Raw genomic sequence first — 26,495 nt, forward strand, 5'->3', positions numbered from 1 at the left:
ATATCGAATTCATACATATCAATAGTTTCATTTCAAAATTATCTTAGACCATCACCAATTCCAATTGTCATATAATCACAGCAAGTATGCAGAAAAATAATACTTAACAACCGTAATGCAACAAGTATTAAAGTCTACTGAACGGATCTCCTCTAATTGCTCAAGACTGAATTGTTACGAATGTGTCAAATGAAAAAGGGGTATGGTTCAGATTTCAGATAAAATCTAAATTACTTGCTCTCAAAACTTCAAACATGTAGAAAATCAAAGATAAATTATTTGCTTCTGGAAACGGTAGGTTTGTCAAGCCTCTGTTATTGGAAATTCAAAGACGACATCTTTCCCTGAGAGTTTCCTGTAGACTCCAGAAAATGTTTCGAGCTTATTCTCCGTGTCATTCTTTGCTTTCGGATCCAAGAAAACCTACAATGAGCAGAAACAAGTAACATCAGTCACATGCCAACAGAACATTTTAAAATATATATGTACATATGTATAGAAATATAAAAATAACTGTAGTCACCTTCATTATCTTAGATCCATCGAGTCTGTATCTGACACGCTTTCCAACAATCTCAGCGGGATAAACTATGTCCTCGAGGATGGCCTCATGAACACTCGTAAGTGTTCGGGTACGAGGCCTTTGAACGGCAGAACCCTTCTTAGGTGGGCGCACTATCCTCCTTGTGGCAATGAGAACAACCTCCTGCAAATGCATTAAAAACAAAGGAAGTAAGTGCAAGCATTTGCCAAGTAAACATGACACAAATGTTTTTGGCATGTCAAGATATTAAATTTCAAGCAAAAAAACTTTGTAAGGAACAACCTATTTCTCTACCATCCATCTAATATGTGCTTTGTTTATGTGACTTATTGAACAAAAACCATATGGAACTCTATGAATACTTATTGGTGTACACAGCATATCATTCATCTGCATCAAGTTACCTTTCCACTGAACTTCTTCTCAAGTTCTCTCACTAGTCTGGGATGAATCTTGCGGAAAGCTTTCCGCAATCGATAAGGGACATGGATCACAACAGCCTTCTTGCCTCCAGAAACATCAATTTGCCTACAGAACATTAATACAAATATATAAGTATACCTCATCTAGGGAATAAGGTGAAAAGGTGGCATAGAAGCACCTACAAGGCAGAGTTGATGTAGAGGTCTTTCAAGTCACTCTTAATATCTTGGTTTGTATTTTCCAAATCAAACAAAGCCTGGGTACCCAATAACAAAACTCAAACATGATGAAATATATCTTTAATGCCGAATAAGCCATAATGGAACAAGTACGACATAAAAGCATGTTTAAGGTAATGAATGACCTGAGCAACATTCTCCTCAAATTCAGGTGGGCTCGGCGCCCCTGTCTTTGTGAATCTTTTGTGCTGCGGTGAACATCTTGACAGAACCTCTGCTCAACAAAATATGCAGTCAGTGTGAATTTCAAACACTGTATTTTAAAACTAACACTAGTTTCATTTTCTCTACGGGGCATGGAACCAACTCAAAGTCTTAAAAAGAATTTTGTCCCACTTATATCCTTGCACAGAGCTGTCGGACAGAAAATAACAATAACTTTTCACTAGATTGTAAGCGCAGTAACACAATAACGGTACAAGATCCAGCATTCCTTCATACAAAATTAACAAGTCAATGGTTTCAAAAATTCGAAAAAACAACCGACGAAGCAATCACCTAAGTACATTCAACAACATAACCAAATGTAACGCATCAGCGCACATGAACACGATACATAGACCCAAACAACACGCTGCACAACGTATGACAGAGTAATTAAATACAAATAAGTAAGAAATTCCAAACAACATATTAAATGCTGAACCAGTGAAACTGTATCGTTGTTCAGGCTACACTGCAAGATAAGCGCAGATTAACCAGTTTCCATATATTTCGGTAAATAAATGAATTAAGACGAAATTCAGGGAGCAAATGTACCTCTACCGACCGGAATGACGGGCTAAATGTAGAACCCAAGACTCGCCGCCCGAGATTTCACGAGAGAAGACGAAGCTGTGTGTAAAGAAGCGCTTTAAGGTGGCGGAAACCTAATTGTGGACGTGTTGGGTTTACCTCTTGAAAAAATTAGTCAGGACCTCAGAAACCCAATCAGACCTATTTAGAAATATGAAGCCCACATAAAAAGCCCAATATTGAGGCCCATTTATCTCAGCTCTGCCCCCGACCTGGATTCCTTTCACTTTTCTACTGAACTCTAGCAGTAAAATCGGTGTTTGTTTGTTTCAATCTTTATATTGATAAAATCTTTGTATGCTAGTTCAAAGTAACAGAAAAGATGATGTCTCCAAATAAAATTCTAGAAAATCGGAGCCCTGCGAATGCCGCCGCTTTCAGGTCAGTCAATATTCGTTCCACCGATCCTGTATCCAGTATTTGGCGATTAATTGTTTGGATAATTTTGATCGTGTTTTCATTTTGCAATGCTGCATTTTCTTTCTTTCTTTTTTTTTTGATTATGGGTAGTTCTTTACAACGAAATTAAGTTCAGCAGCTGTTTGAAATTACAGAATGATATGGATTCGAATCACGTGGTTTTCCCCTTTTTTTTTGTTTCACTTGTTTGGGAAATACTGTAGACCTGGAGGTCTGAAAAGGTTAAGCTTTATTCATGCACTACCAGTGTTTTTACATCTTCAATGATTAGCATCCTAGCTGTTTTGCTATTGCCTTTACTGGCGGGGTTCAACGGGCATGCTTTAGTCCCGTCCTCATATTTGAGAAAGATATGCTTCAGACTATCTAAACTCTGAAATTATATCGCTAATCTTTGCAAGTTGCAGGAAAGAATTGCTGGATGTTGATTTAGGGTATTTGATATTTTGATTCCTTAATTTTGTAAAAGTAGTAATTGAATTAGATCATATTGTGGGAAGATATAATAAAGAATTAAAGATGACTAACACGATTTGTGAATACGTCTCAATCTCTCATTTTATTGATCTGAAGATGTTTGTATGTAGGCAAACTCCCTTGCAGGTCATACATGTTCTTGGTAACTTCATGAGAATATGGTCAATCTACACTCTATACCTCTATTTATCACAAACAGGTGCTTCGGTCTTGTTGTTTATCTTCAGCTGTCTTGTTCCATCGTCCCTTCTGTTTTTACTGTTGCAAAAACCTTGGAAGGGCAGACCACTTTCTAATACTCAGGTCTTTTCCATGCATTCTGCTCTCTTTTTTGTGCTTTTTTTTTCCTCGTTGCTGTTAACTGGAACAAGAAATAAATTTGGTATAAATTTCTTGGCTAACATGGTTTTGCATATTAATATTTTTTTCTAGGTTGTGCCTTCAGTAATAAATGGTGGTGTTACAGCCCTATACTTCATCTTATGGGGAAAGGGTCTGAAATCTTGTGGTCCTCTCAGGTGTAACTTACAAATCAAGATTTTCTACATGTTCTATTATTTTCTTAAATATTAAATGAAACATGATCTGCTAGAAATGAAGAATTGACCAGCTGTAGCTTGTGAACAAGAGGGAATTTAAACTGAGCTGTTGTGATTCTCAAAATCATTTTAGCGTTCGGTTTTGTTTTCGAAGAATGTTATACAATGTGATTTGTGTATAGGGTATGATTTTATTTTGGCCTTTATTTTAATTTTTCTTTTCTGTTTGTTGATTTGCAATAGTGAACTTGAAAATTTTAGATAAATTTTCTTTTCTTTTGATTTTATCATTTTAAAAAAAAAATTAGAGACCATACTCTGTTGCTGTGTGAGTGAAACATGGTTTACTTCTGCCACAATTTAGGGGAAAAAACTTCTGACATTAACTAGCCGAGTCAAACTTGATACGGATTGTGCATGTTGTGAGAAATCCTAGCACAAGACAAATATTTTGTGTCAATACTGTGCATGACATGGTTTAGATATGGATTTAGATATGTGAACATTCCAAATACAGATTTTATTGCTATCTCATTTGTTTTGTATCTCAACGTGAGTTGAAAATTTTGACGACAGATGTTGACAATTGTGCTATGATTGACTTTTTATAGGATAACACTCTTTAATTTGCGTTATTGCAATTATTAACACGGGGAGAGCCAAAATCACCGCAAACAGAAGCTGTTCTTGATGTGACTTTGGGTTGTCATAAATTTCACCTTGTAATCCATTAGCCTCACTGGTGTGGGACTATGGGGCATGTGATTGGTTCCGAAGTAGAAGTGGTTCAAAAACAAAAAAGTTTTGATTTCCCTTTCCCAATGTAAGCTTGCAATCTAAGCTTGACCTAGAAGATGCCCTTTGACTTAGCAAGAGGACCACTCACTACTTTTCTTGTTTTAAGATTTAAGATTGAATGGATATGATCCAGCTTCCACCTTATTTTTTGATTCAAAAAATTACTTCTCCTTTTGATTTAGCTTCACAATCACATCAATATATGCTTATTATTCAGGGCCATATTGGCTGAGTATGCTGGTGCTGTTCTTGGAGTATTATCTGCGGTGTTGTATGGGAGGAGAGGCCATCTCTGGAAAAAGGTACTGCCTTGATGGGCTATTATATCTTGGTCTCCTCCGCTCATGAACTCATTGGTAATCGAAGCTTTGGTGTTTTTTATTTGGCTTCGGACTTTGGGATTTGTGTCAAGTCTACATTCCAATAGTTGATATGGATGAAGGAATCTATTACGGAGATATCCTCGTGGAAGCATTTTGAAACAATCATTAATATACATGTCTGATTTACCACACGATCATGGCTAAATGTCACTATTACCATAGTCAGCATCTGACGTTTATTGCTCAACAACATCCGTTTAGAAATAGAGGAATAAATGTTATAAGATTTCAATGTTTCAAAAAGAATTAATCTGTTACTTTGCATTTTATTCTAATCGATAGAAATTTCTTCTACTTTGTTAGATTGGCGGCCTCTTTATGATGTTGGCATCATTCTATCTTATATCTCAAGGATGGACCTCGGCCTCATATACACATTTGAATATCCTTTCAGCATTGAGCTATGACTAATTGTGAATGTGTCATATTTCTTAATAATGCTGAGTAATTTTTTCACTTCTTTTTATGCTTCTGAACTCAGTTAAATAATTAGTAATGAACTTAACCAGAAATACCAGTCTTTAATAATTCAGAGGCAGAGGTTGAATCAGAAGTAGCTGTAGGATTTAAGGACATGCTAATTCCGATTTTTGCGGGAATTTTATCAACATTGAGAAGGGTGATTGCAAGACGAGTCTCACTTAAGGTACTGATGTTTCTCTGTCGCCTGATATAACCTCCCACATATTTGGAGACGACCCTTTCGAATCTTCATACAATTCGAAGAAAGAAGAAGAACAAGTGGTAATGTTGGAATTTTCCTTTCTCTGATTTCAGAATCAACTTAAAAGGCGGCTTCATGCCATAACTATTACTTCTGCCACCTGTTTTATGTTCCCTATTGCCATGTGGGATATGATACTTGTGAGTTTCACTGTTGTACTTTTCTTTGATCCATTTCCCTCGACCATTATTTTACTTTTATTTCTTAATTCTTATATACTTCACATTTCATCTTATAAGTGTGTGTATGTTGAAAATGTTTCAGGGATCATCCAGCACAGAGTTGCCTTTCTCTGCCTGGACCTTTTCTAGCACTATTCTTTTTGGAATTGTCTTGATATTTTACGTGGACAGTATCGCGGAGGAGAGGTGTTCCTCATAGCTTCTAATACTTACTGCAATTTTTACTATAAAATGGAAATGCCATTGAGTTTGTCAGTGCTATCTGACGTATCAAATATCGGCTTAAAGAATCTTGTGGACGTTTTCATCCCAAGCCTCCTATCGTTAATAATTTCTTATCCAAATTTATGGTCCTTTTGTTTTGGTATTATTGGGCTATACATTAATCATTGTTTGGGAGCTTTTAGTGCAGTTATGTGAGTGCGCATATATATCTATGCCCTATGTTGATTATGGGCAGAGTATGGAACTGTGGTATGGTTCTTGTCTCCAACCCCCACTCTCCCCCTCCTTTTCCCGTGGAAAGATCACCTACTTGCATTAGTAATTTTTGCATCTTATATTGCCTTATTCCACTAAAGACAAAGGAAGCATCATGTCGCTTTTGCACTATTCTTCTATTTTGTATTGTTTTTATTTTATTAAATTTTGCAAGTTTTCCAATATGTATCAGGGCATTACATTGATAGCAATGGTGCATTTGCAGATTGTTCATGGTGTTTTCATCCCCAAAGCATTTATTTGTAGCAGGAGGATGCATCATTATTATGGAAATTGTGTACAAGATGGACTTTTCCCTGCTTGGTTTTTTACTTTGCGTTGCCATTTTGAGCTTCGGTATGAACCAATAGAATCCTTCAGTTTTTAAAATTTAGCACAAATTGTCTATCTAAACGTGCTCTTTTGACTAATCAAGTGTTGTATTTTTGGACTCCCTTCCTTTGTGTCTAATTGATCATATGAACAATAATTTTATAGTTGGGTGATTACGAAAGTCATCTAGTTTAAAAAAAAAGGTAATTGGATAGCAGCTTGGGCCCTCCAAGTGCAACTTAAGTTTGACATAATGCATTTTGGCATCATTTACTGCTCTGGTGGTGATGCCATGATTTTCATGTGGTAAACAGAGTAAAACCTCGTCATGTGGTAAAAAGAGTTAAACCTCGAAAGCTTTGTATTGGCTTACATGTTTTACTTATTTCTGATATTAAATTTATCTTCAATGTTCACTTTACTTCATGGACCAAAATCATAGTAAGACTATAATATACGTTCAATCATATTTACTAAACCATAAATGGTGTTTGTGATTTAACAAGACGCATGTCTATTTTGCAGGAATACATGAAGCAACTTCTTTGGATCGCACGAAGAAAGATTCTTCACAAAATTTAGATCCATTGAATGGGGGTTTTGAGGACCAAATTCAGATGGCATCACTTCCAACTTAAGGTACTGATGGATCACAGAATCTTGTTCATGTTGCCAGAATGATCAACAACTTGCGGCTGTTCCCTCTTAATATCTTTGGCCTTGCCGATAAAATTAGGGGTTATTTATTGCACATATGACCATTACATCGTTGAAGTCTTATTTCAATTGCTACCTATTCAATTGTCCTCAGAAAAAACCTTCATGCTAGAATTTATCCTTAGAATGTAAACTGTGAAACTTTACGAAATTAGAGTTACTGGACGCTTTCATTGGGAGGCGACTGTTCTGCAAGCTCTTGCAAGAGTATTGCTGAGAAAATCGACAGGCTAAAATTGATGTGAAGGGAAAAAAATATTTATTTCCCTTTTTTAACAGCATGACGGGCGTCTGTTATCTTATCTTCGACGGAGCGGCAACTTGTTTTCAATTGTGGATGTGTGACTATGAATGGCTGCAAGACATTACTGATGCAATGCTGTAAAAATATATTCAAGTGGTTCTTGATTGTGCAATATGATTCTTGGTTGTTGTAACCAGAAAAAACTGCTGTGGATAATAAGGATTGTACTATGAATTATGGGAACATGCCTACCACAGTTGTTGATGTTTTGAATTGCAGTCCTGTTTGCAAGTTTGTAAAGAAACTCCACAGAACCGTTTCTTTTTCTTTTTTTTTTAACTTTGTGGCAGATTTTCCTAGTCTGGCTATTTACTTTGTTTTATTATTTTGTCGTAATGTCATGTGACCTTTTATACTGGGTTTATGCTATTAGTTTTTCTTGGGTTTGAAACTTCTATATCTATATCATGCGAGAACCGGTTCACAAGAGTAGAACTTGAACATGAAAAAATAACTCACATATCCTTACATTAGCATCATCTTCTTAACAAGTAGATCTAAAAGATTAAAGACTAAAGTTGCATTTCTAAACAAGTTATCACAAGAAATTACTATTTTCCGAACGAATACCACAGTTGGAACTACTAGTAGCATGCTCCTGTTTGTTGGCTTCAAAGCATGCCGATAAACAAAACTTCTGCAAACTATGAAGCCTAGAGCAAGAGTCCATTTTTTTACTGAAATTGATGAGAAGTGTCTCCATGTTCTCTTCTTTTTCTGCTTGCAGTGAAAGCTCTTGTGATGAAATGAACAAGAATTCCGAGTGGACAAAACAGCAGGCAAAGGGACACTGAATGCCTCATCTCTATGTTGTTCTTCAATCCGTCATAGTAAACTTGCCTGCTTGAATCAAGTGGAGTCAGAATGCATTCTGTATTCTGTGTATGTGTGAGCGTGTGTAAATAAGTTGCTAACATTGGGAATAAAAAACATCAAGTAGACATGGTAAAATTCAAGAAAAAATGCATAATTTTTTACATAATGTAATCAACCAGTTAATCATGTTTTAAAACCGAAATTATAATCCAACAAATAATACGTACATCAACAAATTAAGCATAAATCTTCTCAAATCTCAAAATAAAAATCATCGTTCAAAACATAGATAAAATACTTAAACCCTGAATTTTTTTTATTAAAATATGAGAATTATTGGTTTGGATATGTGTCATGGCATTGTTCGAATAGTATGTCTATTGAAAGAGTATCTGACACTTCAGTGTAACCATTTGGCGTGTCAGTTCACGGGAAAGGTAGAGAGAATGACCTTGCAGCAAAAAGATCGACAGCCAATAAATGAATCCAAGCAGAAGCCAGCGTCATCTCGTTGGAAAACATCTTAGCTATACCGTTTAACTGGACGATCATCATATTGAGGAAAAAAGAGGCACTTTTCAGTCCAACTTCAAATTTTTCTTTAGAAATGAGAGTAAAACTTTCAACCAATTCACAACACACCTCTGGCAACCAGTATTTACTTGCAAACATCAGCCGAATTGTATCAGGTGTCCAGGACAGATACAGTAAATAAGCGTATAATAGACCGAGAACTATATAAGGTATGCTGCTTGCTATTATTTTTTTGGTCTGCATAACAGATAACAAAGCAATTAAGACACACACACATATAGAATTCCGCATTTCAAACTTGAGCATTGCGCCTTGTGTTAAGGGAAGTTGTAGAAGTTCATTGTTATTTCAAACTCAAACAATTAATAGTTCACCACAATGATCATGTTGATGGGGTTTCAGATTTATAGAATGTTAGATTTGGGTGGTGGAGGATTTAAGTTACAGTTGTACACCATTAATTCTTAGGAACCAGAGTGTTTAAAATTCTACTAAGCATGGGTATCGATTCTTGTGGAACCCTAACAAGGTATTATGTTATCAACACTTACAAGCTTCGCTTCAGGGGCTGCAACCATAAATGTATAAAATGGAAGTACTGCTGCCGTTCCCAACGTAAAAGCACTACTTGCAATCTGAGAACTCGGGAGCCCTGCAAATGAGCAGAAAAATAGCGATTAGATTCAGATGTAGTTTCATTACACATGGAAGATTTTTTATTCACTTCCGCGGAAAGCGTAAAGGGGAAATCTTAACTAAGCAACAGGGCAGATGAAAGCAAGCTCAAAGATACCTCCAGACACCTTGGATCCTATTCAGACACGAAATGAAAGCAACATACATATAACATTTTAAACCTTATACATTTGCATGCGGTAAAGTTTAACTATCAAGTGCTCAATAACACTACGTGATGAACAAAAACCAACATTGTTTTCTCTCTCATTTTATGTTTTCACACTCAAAAAATCCAAAAACGTTCGAAACTGGCTTGGAGCACTTTTTTGTTGTGCAAAGAACGAATTCGCCTTAATCATGACACAATGGGAAAAACTAAACAAATAAATTCAACAATGTAGGAAATTTATAAAACAGAGCGAAGAAACATGAAAAAATTACATGAAGCATACACAGAAGACCTTCTGAACATAATAACTCTTCCAAGATTAGGTATAGTGATGATTCTTGATCCTCCAATAAAACTCCAGACAACATATGGACTCGCTTTTTTCCCCACTGCTAGTTGATCAAATGGTATTTCATTCTTTGTGCTTCTTTGATTTCTAAGCAAGGAGTTAGCTGAAAATCTTGAACAGCCAATCTATAAAAACCAACTCCAAACCTGTCACACATCTGATTATATCATACAGCACATTTCACAGATGAAACTACAAAACCATGAACAATTCAATGCTCTATTTATTTCTTCATCCAATCTGCCTGAAACTCAATACGATAGAACGAACAAATAAAAGACCAACTTTTATGAAGATTCGAGCACTCTGGAAATAAAAAAAAATCCCCTTCATAGCACGATAGACTTCTGATTCACCATTTGAATCTTATTAGCGCATACTAACAAGTAATCTCGGTAATTTAATACCAATGACTAAAGGTATATAAATAACCCTTATAGATTATACAACAAACCAACTTAAATACACCAAAATCCAGGACGAATGACACTGCGCGTGGAGAAATAGTCCCGAAAAGTAAACGGCAGTCCAAAAAACTAGGATTAATTATTAAAACGTATAAAGATTCTCAGGAGGTAATTACATTGAAAAATCAGGTATGCCCACTATTGCCCAGTGCAGGAAATTAAACATCTACTTGATAAATTTCAAACAGACCATTAATATAGTAAAGATTCCAGGAATATACACAACCATAAAAGGAGTTACAGCTCAACTCAAGAATCAATCCCTAGAAGAATAAAGAAGCTATACAAATAATAGAACGATTAGCAGAGGCAACTATCCTTAAGAGAACTTGATTAGCCACACCTTAAATGAGACTTGAGAGCTGAGAAAACAAAAAGACGTGACCATAATGATTCCGTCGAAAAAAAAAACTTCAATCGATTTCAACTTGACAAAAAAGGGACAATTTTTGCGTTCATCGGCTTATGCAAGATGAATCAACCGATACAAGAACAGAAAACAGTAATGGTCGAGTAAAAGAAAAATCTTGAATCCCCCATGAAAAACACTCGGAGACTCGATTTAGAGAAAGAAAGAAATGGAAGTCTGTGTAATTGGCACTCACAACGACGTGCACCAAATTTTTTTTACTTTCACAGAACAAAACCCGTAGACTGAATAACAGTGTAACCGTAAAAGTTTCACTCTGGGTTTTCAGATTATCTGACTCGATGGTTAACCTCACTTTGTTTTAGCCTATCTGAGCAGGCCAGGTGTATCTACAGACGTGGCGGCGCACATGCAGGGATTGCGTTTCTGGGATTCTCATTGGTTGATAGAAATTGGAAAGATGAAGTGTTACAAGTGAGAGTCGGGATCAAACGTTCTGCTCTATATTATATTTGTATATGGCTACGAGTATGGCAAACATGATTTGTATGATGTGATTCATCGATAGTTGTAAATAAATCGAGTAGTTTTGATAGATTTTTGAGCAAATATATGATTTGTATTCAAACTTATCGAATTCAAGTCAAATTTGGACATGTTTGAATTTTTTTCCAAGTCGAACCAGAATCAAAATTATTTTGTTCGATAGTTTGTGAGTCGCTCGCGAGTCTTAATATTTTATTAAGATTTTTTTTATTATATATTAAAATATATATTTCGAGCATTTTGAACGTTTCGAGCTTTCAAACCTTCATTTTTGAACTTTGATATCCGAGCAATAATTCAAATAGCTTGTGAATATATTCGAACATTTCAAGCTGAACTCGAACTTCATTTCGAGTCGAATTCGAGCAAAAAATTTTAAATTTTTTGAACTTCGAAGCGAGCTCGAGCTTGAATATATTTAATTCGTGTCGAATTCGAATATTAACCTTTTATTAATATTCGACTCGATTCAGGTTCGTTTACGCTCCTATAATTTACTCAATCAGCTTGATTTGCAGGATATATGTATTAGTACACCGAAAATAGCGGTTGCGGGTTCTAAGAATAAAAAAGAGAAAAAGTTAGGAAATTGAGGATGGCTAATCAACCTATCTAAATTATTATAACAGGTCTAACTACTTGTTTAAAATTTAATTGGTGTGGCACACGAAAAATAGGTGGTTTTGTTTCGTGGCATTTACTTTCAGCCACTAATACTGTTACATTGCTAATTCTTTGTATCATCGAGTAGAAATGAAAATGGCTTTCAATTGTCAAGTTTTATAATCTTTACAATTTTTCTACGAATTTTATATATTTTAAGATAAAAATTAAGATGACCATAAATACATCAAATATCACATAAAGTATAAAGACAAGGAAATTTTGTTATCACCCTGTGACCTCGATCGACCAAGGAATCCACCTCTAAAATACAGATATATACGACAACTAAATAAATTACAAGAAACGGTGTAAGAAATCTATACCAATGAAAATTTGTTCTAAAATATAGATATATACAACTAAATAAATTACAAGAAACAGTGTAAGAATTTTATGCCAAGGCAAATTTGTTTCCTTTATGCACTAATATCACGTACAAAATGCCATAAAATTACATCTTTTTTTTTTTCATGCTTTTCTGATATAATAATACAGTTTTTCCTATTTCATATAAGTAAAAGTATTAATATCATCCCAACGATTAAACTAAAAACTTCAAAAACAGGTGCAGGAAACAGTGTATGGAAAGATTAGGAATGTTCTAGCAATGCTCGTCGAGCCAAGATATGATATCGCCAAGAACTCGAAGTACCATCTCATCTGGCTCGCCTTCAAGAAGAGAGTGAAAGGCATCATCATACAGGTTAAGTTTCTTGTCTGAACTGCTTGCCTTTTTGTACAATGCTTCGCTCACAGATGGATCAGTTACTATGTCGTTTTTTCCATGTAAAATCAATAGTGGCAGCGACACCTGCAAAATGTAAGCCACAAAATTCATATTTTACATTTTCTTACATCCTTCAACATTAAAGTTCATCCCTCTTCCTTGTGCCTTACAAGTAGTTCACTGATAGAATCAGACAAGATTTTGACGTAATGAAGTACCTTCTCCAGTTGGTGTTCTATCTCCTGCGTCGTCCTCAGCAATTCCACGGCTGTTCCTAGCCGAGGTTTATGCTTGTAAGCGATGACATTATATGTTGCCTGACTCAAGACAAAACATAAGAACCTCATCGTGTTCGTAAATTGTTGGCTCTTCAATTCCACTTTGTACGGGATAAAATTTTAATTTCTTTTTCTTGAGCATACTCAGGTCACTTACTCATTTTATTATTTTGGAAGGCAACTGGCAAGAGATTGAAAAGAGAACAAACTTCATAAAACTATCACGTGATTCAACCCAAAGCCCGAAATGTACAAAAAATGTCCAAAAATTCTAGAGCTCGCATTATTCCATTCTTCTCTCTTAATATTTCCTAGAGAAGAAAGCTCAATAAAACTCTATCTGATATTTATCACCATTTTGATAATCCAAACAGATTCTTTATAATCATATCATAAGATAAAATTGATTCTAATATCTAAACTTGTGAACTTAACATGTCAACACATTCTCTTTAAGTAAAAAAAAGTTAAGCCAAAGCTAAAAAGAACCACGACTCATTTAATCTCATCAATTACCATTCTATTGGGGTTATATTTTTCCTTCAAATTCATATGACAATTCAAATTTCAATTTCCCTGACTTATCATAAACATGTGTCTTAGTTTAAGGATTATGGCCTACTTGTTCTCGCTTCCTCACATCTTGGAATGCCATCTCAGCCAAATCCTTCTGCGGAACAAGCTTCTGTTTTGGAAGTAATTTTGAGACTCCAATTAGAATTTGAGTTACTAGCCATGGAGGAACCATGTCATCTGCAATCTAGAGAAACATTTCGATAAGGCACGGATAAAGTTCAGTTGGTATGGTTTATAAGAAATAAAATGCATAGAGTACCTTACACATAGGTGCAACAAGAACTGCGCCGCTCCACAAATCGTGCTGTTTTAGGTGCACTTTAAGCGCAACTGCTCCCCCCATAGATTGTCCAAAAAGAAAACTTGGCAATGAACGGAAGTCTGGATTCTCTGCACCCACTATCACCTTAATACAATGGAAAAGTATACTGTACACCTAAAAACTCATTCATGGCACTTAGTATATGTGAGTTATCAATTTTTAAAATAGCTCGAAATAACAGGAGGTGGCATAATCAATAGCTTTATGTTTCAACAACTCTAGATTTTAGAAAAAGTAGTAACTAACATGGCATCATAACCAGTAAATCACATGTTTGATCAGAATGCAGCTACAGAATTTATGTGCATTTACAAAATATAGTTACTTTGGAATTATTTTTAATATACAATGATGGAAGGGAGTTGGAAGTTATTACAGGTTTAATGGATTCCCCCTGGACAAAACTTATATTTTCAGTAAAACATTTACACATCCTTGCTGCCATTGGGTCCGCAGCGAATCATCCTTCCTTTCTTTGTTTGCCATGAGAAACCCATTAGGATGCGCACACACTTTTCCATGCTAAAGTATAACACAGCGGTAGAGATTGTTAAAATCCTCAAGCAAAATAAGTTAGTTCACCGAATGACAGACCTTTCACTTTTGCAAAATGCTCAATGACATCATCCACGAGCCTGTCAAAGCTTGGAATATAGCCATGTAGACCTTCTGAAAGACCAAATCCGGGGTAGTCCAGCGCGAAAACCCCATAACCAGAAGATGCAAGCTTTCTAGCAATTCCTGTGAACATTGTGTAAAAGCAATAAATTCAAATTTTCTCAGAAGTATGAAATATTAGCAGTTATATAAGATTCATGCCTTCGAAGAAAAATGTGCAAGTATCTCCATAACCATGACAAAAACAAACCACAGCTTTTGGGGAACCATTTTCCGGAAGCCAACTTTTTGAAAATATCTCCAATCCCCTAGAGTTCACTTCAAATGACTGGGAAAAAAAAAAATTTAGTACAATCTACGAAAAGTCAACAAGATATTCGACAAATGGAGGCAAAAGTTGAACTCCATTATGATGGACAATGCAGGATAAATCAGCGTTACCGATTAAGAGTTAGCCCATGGGAAATATTAAGGCATATACCCGAAGGTACAAGATCAGGCAAATGGAAACCCACCAAGTTGGAAATTTATAGATATATTTTCCATGGAAAAGTGGAGAGTTGGGACGATAAAACAATTGAAACCTTAGAATTTCCTTTAATATATTTGAAATGAGAACAAACAAATTGAAAAATGATTACCTCAGTCATCTTCAATCTTTCATGTGGCATCTGCAAGACAAGTAAACTCAAGTGTCACACAAAATCTAAATTTCATGTCCATAAAAATCTATTGTTCAATAAAGATTGGACTAGCCATATTTCTGTTTCAAAAACATTCAAAAAAAAAAGTAAGTGAGGACTGACTTGGAGCTGATGATGTTCCTCTAGTGATATAATCATCAAAATCAGACCATATTTCAAGTAATTTACCAAAAATTATCCTCACGTGTTCACAACCAGATTACACTATCAGCCATTTTTACTCACTCGTGATAACAAGATCTTACCCCGTTTTATCGCTCTTTTTTGTCAGATTTTCACTTCTTAGGAAAACGACGATTTACATTTCTTTCTTATCTGTACGCATGGTGTGGATTCATTCTAAAACAACTGAAAAAAATACCATACAAAAGAAATGACAGATTAAATATTAAATGTAACAAATATCCGGTTAGACTCGTACACAACCATGAGATTAGTCCTCGTAGTCACTCCACACATACGCAAGTCGCACAAGTGGCTACTATAACCTTCAAGTATGTTTAACTATGGCAGTAAAATAAATCTCCTAACCATAATTGACCTACAGAAAGTGGCCTAAAAGTAACATATCAGAATCATAAACTCAACTAATTTTATCATGTGCAAAAATATTCATCAGCTAAATCTTAGCATGATCACATTCAAAACGTGCTAAACTAGGAAATCATTTGCATGAGACATTAATATTAAAGAGGAAAGATAAATCCCTTATACCTTTCCCCTGAGGACAGGGTGGATCCAGGATTTCCAGGGTGGGGCTAACTTCGCTACTCGGCGACATTAGAGGCTGAAACTTGAATTTTTAGACAAATTACATATTATCTCATTTATTTTTTAATCTGAGTGTGGTGATCGATCCCATGTGGTCAAAATTTCATCTTTAACTTTAACTGACTCTACCCCAAATCAATCCAAATCGATAACATATCAAATACCAACCATTATCATTCAATTTTCAAGAACAAAAAAGGAGGAAAAAACGCAAATTTTAATTCAACCAAGATTATTCTATTCTATCCCATGAAAACACGAGCAGCAAATCACCGAATACCTTGAATAAGATATGATCTATGGAGAGCTGAATGTGCTTGAATGCCTCGCGAGCCCGGCGCCTGGGTCCCACCATGTCCATGTCAGCATCCAATATCTTCTGCAACTCCTCATCGACACCCGCGAACTTTACTGTTTTTCCCATTACTTTCAAATCACTGCCACTCTTCGCAGGTAAAATCTTGGCATTCAATTCTAGTTCGTATTAATAACCCACGACGACTCGAAGAAATAGGTAATCGAAGAAAATGAAAAGAGGATTGAAGGAGTTTGATTGTACCATTAAAAGCGTGTCTACGATAAATTCTTGCGGATTCAAGTGCCATGTGTATTTGTGATAAGCGTATTACATCCATAATTTTGATATGTTTACCTCATTTTAATATACATATAAAGTGCATGCGAACAAAAGATATATGTATGTGTATGTATATATATATATATATATATATCTTACTTCTTACTTCTTACTATTTATTAAGGCTGAGTAGGTTAGAGTAACTTCTTTGGTCTGTTTTTTAAAATACCTAAAATACCCTTCACTCCCACTCTCTACATAAAAATAAAGTGTTAAAAAATAAAAGCAAGTCACATGTAGTTTAGTGGATAAAGTCTATGTTTCTTAATCATGAGGTTAGAGGTTCAATTTTTGCTTGGGTCTTTTTTATTCTTTTTTAATTTATTTTTTAGTTCATATATCAAAATTATAATGTAGCCACTCATTATTTCTTATAAATATATTTTAATCCTCATTTAAATATAAATCAAATAAATTATAAAAACATATCGTACAAGCACGCAATGCGTGCGTCGTTGTACTAGTATATATATATTGACGCGTATAGATAATTAGTCAATGTGACAATATTGACTTTTAAGTTAAGTTAAACTAAACAAAAATTTATGACAATAAATGAATACAATTGGATCCCATGGAAGTCCTGGTATATGTATATATATATATATATATATATATATATATATATATATATATATATATATATATATATATATATATATATATATGCAGAGTTTTTGTCAAAAATAGTAATTTCCCGTCAAAATGTCATTTCTAAAAAAGGAAAGATTTATTATGATTATTGATATATGTGTACTGCAATAAATGATCACTTCAATTATTGTTTGCATTGATTACATCAATTCATTTAAGTAGATTTTGAATTTAGTTAATTTTATATTAATTCAAATTTAATTTATATATTATATGTTTTTTAATTTTTTTTACTCAAACTAAAACTAAACTCTATTGAAAACATAAATTATATTAAAATTTTGTATTGATTATATCAATCGGTTTAATTAAAAACAATATAAATAAATTTAAAATACAAATGATTGCAATGTTCAATATCACTCATTAAGTAAATCATTCAAAAATAAAATTTTCTATTTTAAGTAATTTCTGCTCAAATTACTTACTAAAAAAGAAATACAATATTTAATTAGTTTATTTAATTTTTCTAAAAATAAAATTGGTTGAGTGTTAAAAGTTATCACTACAACAAGGTTTTCCAACATTAATTTACCATTTAATAATCATAATTTTTTTTATCTCAAATACATATTATTTCGAAATTACCTTAATTTGAAAGAATTAATATGTTGTAGTTTTCTTCCAAAACCATATGTATATAGTATATCTTGAATTGTCTTCTTAAAAATTCAAATAAGAGAGCACAAAAATCTATATATATATATTATAAAAGCAGAGTTGTCTGCTTTTTTTAGTAATTTCCCGCCTAAATAAACATTCTATAAAAGGAAATAATCGAAACATGTTATTATAATAAATGACTAAAGCTATTTAATTTATTATTAAAACTACATATTAATGTATGTGTATGTATAATCCTTGAAAATTGAATATCTTCTCGGAATAACAAACAAAATTAAATTACATTTCAATTTTCCAATACAAAAATTCAATTCCATCTGGGAATTATAAAACTAATACATGTTGGAATTAAAAACGAAATATAAATCTAAATTCTGAATTTTGACAGATGTCCCAAAATTTTTGTTCCGTTTGAAATCGTTTCATTTACAATCGATGTTTTTTTAATCTATAAATACTTATGTAATCGTTTCATCACACACAACAGTCAGATCACAAATGTGATATTATTTTTCAGCCGAAATACAAAAATGTCTCTTTTATTCATATTGCAAAATACTTCGACAATCCTCTATTATTCCTCCAAAATCAGATTCGTCAAATTTTGTAGAGGTGATAGCCTGTACAATTATTTGAGCCTCCATCTCAAAAATTACTTGGTTCAAATTCATTTCGCGGATCCATAAAAGAGCTTAACGTAATCCCATGACTTCTCCCTCCTTCACCTCGTATAGCTCTTCTATTACCATTGATCAACATCCAATACACTTTCCTTCAATATCGTGGACTACCATATCAAATCCCTACATTTTTATAATATAACAATGATTTGTATATATGAATTTCACATCTCCTTTTACTATCATACATGATATAGGATTATATATAACAATCCTAACACATGCAGGTCTTAAAAAATAGGCAACAAATGCACGATTTTATAGACCTAATTTGTTGTTTTTTTTTAACAAATTAAAGGACTTCTAAACAATAATCCCAGATTTAGGCAATCAAATGGGATCTAGATGTTTCGTAAATCAAGTTTGGGCTTCGATATTAAAAAATTACAAATGTTGGGTCCGACCCAAAAGTCAGTAGAACTCACGAAACCCACTTTATATATGCTCCCCAGGCCTACGCAATTGTGAAATCTTTTCTTGTTTTATATTTGTAAACGGTATTGATGAATTTGGGCAAGTCTTTTGCTATGGATTGTCATGCTAATGGATCTATATATTTTCCCATTTATTTAGATTTATATATTTGTATAAGTTAGCCTACCGTGGCATGAATTTTTTTTCTTGGAATTTAATGCATCCAGTGCAAGTGCATGAACCAATAATTTGCATGATGGGATTAGTTGAATTGGGTGGATACGTAATTGCACTATCTTATTAAAGATTGTGCTTTAGATCCTCTCGGCTAAACATGATCGTTGATTTGACCATTGGATTAATTTTTTATTTTGCTGAAACACGTTTTACTTTTTTAGTTCTTGACAGTGAGTGATTATATTTCAAAACCCGAACTATCGCAAACTGTTGGGGGTATAGACACTTTGGGATATTATTATGGAGGAAAACTCTAAGTGTAGTGACCCGTTCCAGAATCACCTACTAATCAAGAACTAAGCATGCAACTAACTTAATTAATAATAATCAGAGATAATTGCGGAAAAGGCCAACAAACGATAGTTATACAACCCAATCGAAATCCAGAACAACTCGAACTAAAATGAAATATACGGTACAACCATATCGAAAAGAATAGTACTGAAAACTAAACCAACCAGCCACTCACTGTCCTCCTCCTGCTCTTCCTGAGCTGTCCAACCTGAGGCCTGCCCCGTGGGAATGGGGTGTCCAAGATAAACAAAACCGAGGACGTGAGCGATAAGAACGCCCAGTACAAAAACATGAGTATACAAGCCTATATGAAATGCACATGCTATGATATGATACCAGGGTAGTCAAGAAACAGGAGTAACAAAGGATCTCAAAATGCTCAGTCTAGAGGCGCCAAGTGGATAGTGCCGCGCGGTACTCCTCTGGGTCACTGCATCCACTACAAGAACAGACGTGGACCTAAAATGTCCCGGATCACCGAAGCCCTCCGGACCCGTCGGCCACTGTGTACTCTCGGTGTCCATGCGTCCACAAGACAAGACAGGGCTGAGCGGCCCCACAAGATATAGCTTATCTCGAAAGAGATACAGCTCAACAGTAAAGGCTATCTCGAAGGAGATACGGCTCAACATGAAATGTAACATGCATCATAAAACGTGACATAATAGCATGCATCATATGACATATATCAATGCACCACATAATCATGCAACACATATAAGGATGTATACTCGACCAGGATATCTCGGATAGTACTTTCGTACCTCTATCACAGCAAGCCTAGCCTTACGCAACACCGCTAATCAGGTCTAGAACAAGCCTACGCATCAAAAGCATACCCAATGAACAATACTACCATGCTAGACTAGCAAAACCAGTACTACCAAAGGTTTAGGGTTTACCTTCGTCCGTCGACAGCCCTTTGATGTCGATTGCCTCGTAACTCAGGCGTCGCTACGCTACCAATCCTGGCAGCTCTTGGCTATCGCTCGACCAACAACTAACCCTAGAAACCTTCCAAACCTCTCAACTAGGAGACACAACTTCAAGAATTTGCAATCCAAAATGAAGAATTCCGAGCACTATTTATAGGCTATGTTCGGATCCACCGAACACACTTCGGAACGTCCGAACTCCTACGTGTCCATCGGCTCTTGACACCTCAAGATCGGATCCACCGAACCTACACTTCGGATCATCCGAACTTGCATGCAAACTGACGTGTCGATCAACTCTTGACACCTCATGATCGGATCCACCGAACCCACTTCGGATCGTCCGAACTCTTCGGTGCTACCGAACCATCTTCGGTCCGTCCGATCATGACCATGGTCAAAATCACACATTAAACCTTCTTAATCACCATTAATCTGTTAATTACCCAATTTGGAATTCAGGCTACTACATTCTCCCCCCCTTAAAAAGATTTCGTCCTCGAAATCAAGTTTAGAGGATGAACAAAAAGGAGTAACAACCTTGTTATTATATCTCAATTGTTGCTAAACACAACTGATATTTAGATTACAACGGAAAACACACACACATCCATATTACAACCATAGTACAACTCAAAAGAGCTCTGGATGCTCCGAACGCATACGACTCTCTAGCTCCCAAGTGGCTTCTTCAGTGCCTCTGCGCTGCCACTGAATTAAGACAAGATGAATAATCTTATTTCGCAATACCTTGTCTTTGCAATCGAGAATCCGCACTGGTCGTTCCACGTAAGACAAATCCGTATTTAGTTGAACTTCAGATGGATGCAAGATGTGAGACTCATCTGCTACATATCGTCTCAACAAAGATACGTGGAACACATCATGAATCCCAGACAGATACGGAGGTAATGCTAACCTGTAAGCCAAATCTCCCACACATTCCAGAATCTCAAAAGGACCAATAAATCTCGGAGATAGCTTACCCTTGAGACCAAATCTCAAAATCCTGCGAAAAGGCGAAACTCGGAGAAACACTTTCTCACCTGGCTGAAAATAAAGAGGTCGCCGCTTGGTGTTTGCATAACTAGCCTGTCGATCCTGAGCGATCTTAATCCGTTTCTTGATTACTGCAACCTTATCAATAGCCTGCTGGACTAACTCTGGTCCCTCAACATGTCGTTCCCCAACTTCATCCCAAAATAATGGAGTACGACAACGTCGCCCATACAACGCCTCAAATGGTGCCATACCAATACTACGATGATAGCTGTTGTTGTACGCGAACTCAATCAAAGGCAAATGATCCTGCCAAGCGGTTCCGAAATCCATCACACAAGCTCGCATCATATCCTCAAGTGTACGGATAGTCCTCTCCGTCTGACCGTCGGTCTCTGGATGATAAGCTGTACTCAAACTTAATGAAGTGCCCAATGCTGCCTGGAAACTACCCCAAAATCGTGAGGTAAAACGAGGATCTCTGTTACTGACAATACTAACTGGCACCCCATGCAAACGTACAATCTCTTGAATGTACAATCGAGCCATACGATCGAAAGTGAAATCACGGTTATATGGCAGAAAATGAGCAGACTTGGTGAGTCGATCCACCACTACCCAAATAGCATCACTATTCCTCGAAGACAATGGTAAGTGAGTAATGAAATCCATCGCGATATGCTCCCACTTCCATTCGGGAATAGGTAAGTTCAACAATAATCCTCCCGGTCGACGGTGCTCTGCCTTAACCTGCTGACAAACAAGACACTTGGAAACAAACTGATAAACGCTGCGCTTCATCCCTTTCCACCAAAATCGTGTCCTCAAATCTTTATACATTTTGTTGCTTCCTGGATGGACACTCAACTTGCTTCGATGGGCCTGAGATAAAATCTCTTCCCTCAAAGTATCATCTTCTGGTACTACAACCCGATTAGACAAACACAGAAGACCATTAGACTGATAATGGAAATTACTATCTCCACCAGCCAACCGAGCTAATCTCTGAGTCTTGAGATCAGACATCTGTGCATCTCGAATCCGAGCGAACAAAGCTGGCTCAGATAAAATGGTAGCAACACGAATGCTCTCCATACCTTTCCGATGTTTGAAATTAAATCCCAATGAACAACAATCCTGGATAGTACTAATCATAGCACTGGTCTGAAGTGCAGAGGCTCTCACCTTGCGACTAAGAGCATCGGCTGTGAGATTCGCAGAACCTGGATGGTATTTGATCTCGCAGTCATAATCTTTAAGTAGATCCATCCAACGACGTTGTCTCATGTTCAACTCAGCCTGAGTGAACAGATACTTCAGACTCTTATGATCAGTGAAAATTTCAAACTTAACCCCGTACAAGTAATGACGCCAGATCTTTAGCGCAAACACAATAGCAGCTAATTCTAGATCATGAATAGGATACTTTTCCTCGTGAGGTTTTAACTGCCTGGATGCGTAAGCGATCACATGATCATTCTGCGTCAACACACACCCTAAGCCTTGAAAAGAGGCATCGGTGTAAACACTGAAACCATCAGATCCTGACGGTAACGCCAAAACAGGTGCAGAAGTCAGAAGTCGACGAAGCTCTCTGAAACTATCTTCGCACTCAGATGACCACTCAAATGGAACATCCTTCCGAGTAAGTTGCGTCAATGGTCTAGCTACCTGAGAGAAATTCACGATGAAGCGACGATAATACCCTGCCAGACCTAGAAAACTACGGATCTCAGCCACCGTCGTAGGACGTGACCAATTCAGCACTGCTTCGATCTTGCTGGGATCCACAGAAATTCCTTCCTTGGAAATCACATGACCAAGGAATACTACACGATCAATCCAGAACTCGCACTTACTCAGCTTAGCATACAATTGCTTCTCGCGAAGAATCTGCAACACAATCCTCAAGTGCTGGATATGCTCTTCCACATTGTGAGAATAAATCAAGATATCGTCGATGAAAACCACAACAAACTGATCTAGAAAATCCCGAAAGACTCGATTCATCAGATCCATGAACACCGCTGGCGCATTCGTCAATCCAAATGGCATAACTAGAAACTCGTAATGCCCATATCGAGTACGAAATGCAGTCTTGGAAATATCATCATCTCTAACTCTCATCTGATGATAACCCGATCGCAAGTCAATCTTGGAGTAAACAGAGGTACCCTGGAGCTGATCGAACAAATCATCGATACGAGGTAATGGATACTTGTTTTTGATCGTTACACGATTCAGCTGGCGATAATCAATGCACAATCGCATAGATCCATCTTTCTTCTTGACAAACAAGACTGGAGCTCCCCAAGGTGAAACACTTGGGCGAATATAACCTTTATCAAGAAGATCCTGCAATTGCTGCTTCAATTCTCTCATCTCTGACGGAGCAAGACGATAGGGGGCACGAGAAATCGGTGCAGTCCCTGGCATTAACTCAATGCCAAATTCCACCTCTCTAACCGGAGGAAAACCAGGAATCTCATCTGGGAAGACATCAGGAAATTCACAAACCACTGGAATATCCTCTATACCAACACTACCTGTGGACGAATCAATCGCATAGATGAGGTAGCCTTCCCCGCCCGACTCTAAAGCACGACAGGCTTTCAGAGCAGATACCACTGGCATCGGAGGTCGCGCTCCCTCACCATAGAAAAACCAACTAGAGCTCTTAGTCGTACGAAACTGAACAAGCTTCTGGTAACAATCCACGGTAGCTCGGTAGGTAGTCAATAGGTCTATACCTAGAATACAATCAAAATCTTCCATCTCCAGGATCATAAGATTCGCAATCAATTCGTTACCCTCAAAATCTAAGGGACAACCCATCACTAGACGCTTCGCTAACACCGAATGACCCATCGGAGTAGAAACAGAAAGAATGACGTCTAGAGAAACATACGGTAACTTATGACGCTTAACAAATCGTGCAGAAATGAATGAATGTGATGCTCCGGTATCAATAAGAACAAAAGCAGGAATACCGCATAAACAGAAAGTACCTGCTATGACTCTCTCTGTCTCATCTGCAGCCTGATCCTGGTTCAACGCAAAAACCTGACCTTGGGCACAAGGTCGAAGATTTGAATTACCCACTGCCTGACCCTGCCTCCTCTGCTGAACAGTCGTCTGAGATCCGGAACCAGATCCTGCTCCACCTCGCAACTGAGGACAATTCTTCTTGAGATGACCCATCTCTCCGCACTGAAAACAAGCTCCCGCGGCTGATCGGCATTGCTCCGATGGATGGTTCTTCCCACAATGCACACAAGAAACCTTCTTCTTACCAAAGCGGAAAACACCGCTAGACCGTGATCCAGATCCAGAAGAAGAAGAACCAGATTTCTTGAAAGACTGAGATCGAGGGCTTAAAGTACTCGGAGGTCTAGAGGAAAGAATAGCCCTACCACGCTGGAGACTGATCTCTGCCTGGCGACACCGGTTCACTAATCCATCATACGAAGTAGGATTATCACAGACAGTGACTCGATCAAAAATCTCCTGGTTAAGACCCTGGAGGAAATGGTCATACTTGGCCTCAGAACTGCCACTGATATGATGGGCAAAAGGTAACAACTCAAAGAACTTCTGCTGATATTCATCAACAGACATACTCCCCTGCTTAAGATTCAGGAGCTCAATCGTCTTTGCCTGGCGAAGGGCTGGAGGAAAATACAGCTGCATGAAAGCTGCACGGAAATCGGCCCAAGTCACCCTACCCTGAGACTGGACTATCGGTGCAGAAGTCGATCGCCACCACTTGCGCGCACGGCCCTCGAGAAGAAAACTAAGGGTCTCCATCTGCTGCTCCTCGGTGCACTGGAATGCACGGAAACAACTCTCCATGCGCTCTAACCAATCCTCAGCATCATCGGGAGTCTCACCGCCGACTAAAGGCTTAGGCCCCATCTGAATGAAACGGTGTAAATCAAAACGCCTAGGACCATCCCGACGATGACGATGTTCACGATGACGCCTACGATCGTCCTGGTCACCCCAACGACCTACACTTCCCTGACTACTCTCATCACCAAAGTGGTCAGCCATCGCTACAAGATAGAATGGGGAAAATGGTAAAATGGTCAACGAAAATCCCAAAACAGAATCTATATCCCAAAATCGTAAGCATGCTCTGATACCATAAATGTAGTGACCCGTTCCAGAATCACCTACTAATCAAGAACTAAGCATGCAACTAACTTAATTAATAATAATCAGAGATAATTGCGGAAAAGGCCAACAAACGATAGTTATACAACCCAATCGAAATCCAGAACAACTCGAACTAAAATGAAATATACGGTACAACCATATCGAAAAGAATAGTACTGAAAACTAAACCAACCAGCCACTCACTGTCCTCCTCCTGCTCTTCCTGAGCTGTCCAACCTGAGGCCTGCCCCGTGGGAATGGGGTGTCCAAGATAAACAAAACCGAGGACGTGAGCGATAAGAACGCCCAGTACAAAAGCATGAGTATACAAGCCTATATGAAATGCACATGCTATGATATGATACCAGGGTAGTCAAGAAACAGGAGTAACAAAGGATCTCAAAATGCTCAGTCTAGAGGCGCCAAGTGGATAGTGCCGCGCGGTACTCCTCTGGGTCACTGCATCCACTACAAGAACAGACGTGGACCTAAAATGTCCCGGATCACCGAAGCCCTCCGGACCCGTCGGCCACTGTGTACTCTCGGTGTCCATGCGTCCACAAGACAAGACAGGGCTGAGCGGCCCCACAAGATATAGCTTATCTCGAAAGAGATACAGCTCAACAGTAAAGACTATCTCGAAGGAGATACGGCTCAACATGAAATGTAACATGCATCATAAAACGTGACATAATAGCATGCATCATATGACATATATCAATGCACCACATAATCATGCAACACATATAAGGATGTATACTCGACCAGGATATCTCGGATAGTACTTTCGTACCTCTATCACAGCAAGCCTAGCCTTACGCAACACCGCTAATCAGGTCTAGAACAAGCCTACGCATCAAAAGCATACCCAATGAACAATACTACCATGCTAGACTAGCAAAACCAGTACTACC

The 26,495-nt window shown here is 37.1% G+C and overlaps 3 protein-coding genes and 1 pseudogene across 8 annotated transcripts; 1 reads left to right on the forward strand and 3 right to left on the reverse strand.

Moving 5' to 3' along the window:
- Positions 1 to 118: 118 nt before the first annotated feature.
- On the reverse strand, positions 119 to 1,420 carry LOC140838294 (small ribosomal subunit protein eS7-like; annotated as a pseudogene).
- A 546-nt stretch (positions 1,421 to 1,966) lies between these two features.
- On the forward strand, positions 1,967 to 7,657 carry LOC140838292 (uncharacterized). Of its 2 annotated transcripts, XM_073204471.1 has the most exons (11): positions 1,967 to 2,382; positions 3,009 to 3,201; positions 3,331 to 3,416; positions 4,453 to 4,537; positions 4,922 to 5,000; positions 5,134 to 5,264; positions 5,396 to 5,482; positions 5,607 to 5,710; positions 6,231 to 6,361; positions 6,863 to 6,976; positions 7,334 to 7,657. In XM_073204471.1, exons 1-10 carry the CDS (start codon positions 2,324 to 2,326, stop codon positions 6,973 to 6,975), a joined length of 1,068 nt encoding a protein of 355 aa, XP_073060572.1. In that variant the 5' UTR covers positions 1,967 to 2,323; the 3' UTR covers position 6,976; positions 7,334 to 7,657. The 2 variants fall into 2 exon arrangements, with proteins under 2 accessions (XP_073060572.1, XP_073060571.1); XM_073204470.1 differs by having other exon boundaries at positions 2,192 to 2,382; positions 6,863 to 7,335.
- A 137-nt stretch (positions 7,658 to 7,794) lies between these two features.
- LOC140838293 (protein MAO HUZI 4, chloroplastic-like) lies at positions 7,795 to 11,220 on the reverse strand. 5 transcript variants are annotated; one of them, XM_073204475.1, is made up of 7 exons: positions 10,715 to 11,220; positions 9,828 to 10,050; positions 9,465 to 9,519; positions 9,260 to 9,360; positions 8,817 to 8,945; positions 8,626 to 8,714; positions 7,795 to 8,198 (listed from the first exon to the last, which is right to left on the reverse strand). In XM_073204475.1, exons 2-7 carry the CDS (start codon positions 9,921 to 9,923, stop codon positions 8,033 to 8,035), a joined length of 636 nt encoding a protein of 211 aa, XP_073060576.1. In that variant the 5' UTR covers positions 9,924 to 10,050; positions 10,715 to 11,220; the 3' UTR covers positions 7,795 to 8,032. The 5 variants fall into 5 exon arrangements, with proteins under 5 accessions (XP_073060576.1, XP_073060575.1, XP_073060574.1 ...); XM_073204474.1 differs by having other exon boundaries at positions 9,828 to 10,029; positions 10,715 to 11,219; XM_073204473.1 differs by having other exon boundaries at positions 9,828 to 11,220.
- Positions 11,221 to 12,321: 1,101 nt separating this feature from the next.
- On the reverse strand, positions 12,322 to 16,593 carry LOC140838291 (caffeoylshikimate esterase). The gene is made up of 9 exons (XM_073204469.1): positions 16,509 to 16,593; positions 16,230 to 16,423; positions 15,116 to 15,145; positions 14,676 to 14,802; positions 14,451 to 14,597; positions 13,794 to 13,924; positions 13,581 to 13,718; positions 12,899 to 12,997; positions 12,322 to 12,764 (listed from the first exon to the last, which is right to left on the reverse strand). Exons 1-9 carry the CDS (start codon positions 16,582 to 16,584, stop codon positions 12,555 to 12,557), a joined length of 1,152 nt encoding a protein of 383 aa, XP_073060570.1. The 5' UTR covers positions 16,585 to 16,593; the 3' UTR covers positions 12,322 to 12,554.
- Positions 16,594 to 26,495: the final 9,902 nt, after the last annotated feature.

Source organism: Primulina eburnea, chromosome 8 (genome assembly GCF_022965805.1).
Source record: "Primulina eburnea isolate SZY01 chromosome 8, ASM2296580v1, whole genome shotgun sequence".
Taxonomy (NCBI): Eukaryota; Viridiplantae; Streptophyta; class Magnoliopsida; order Lamiales; family Gesneriaceae; genus Primulina; species Primulina eburnea.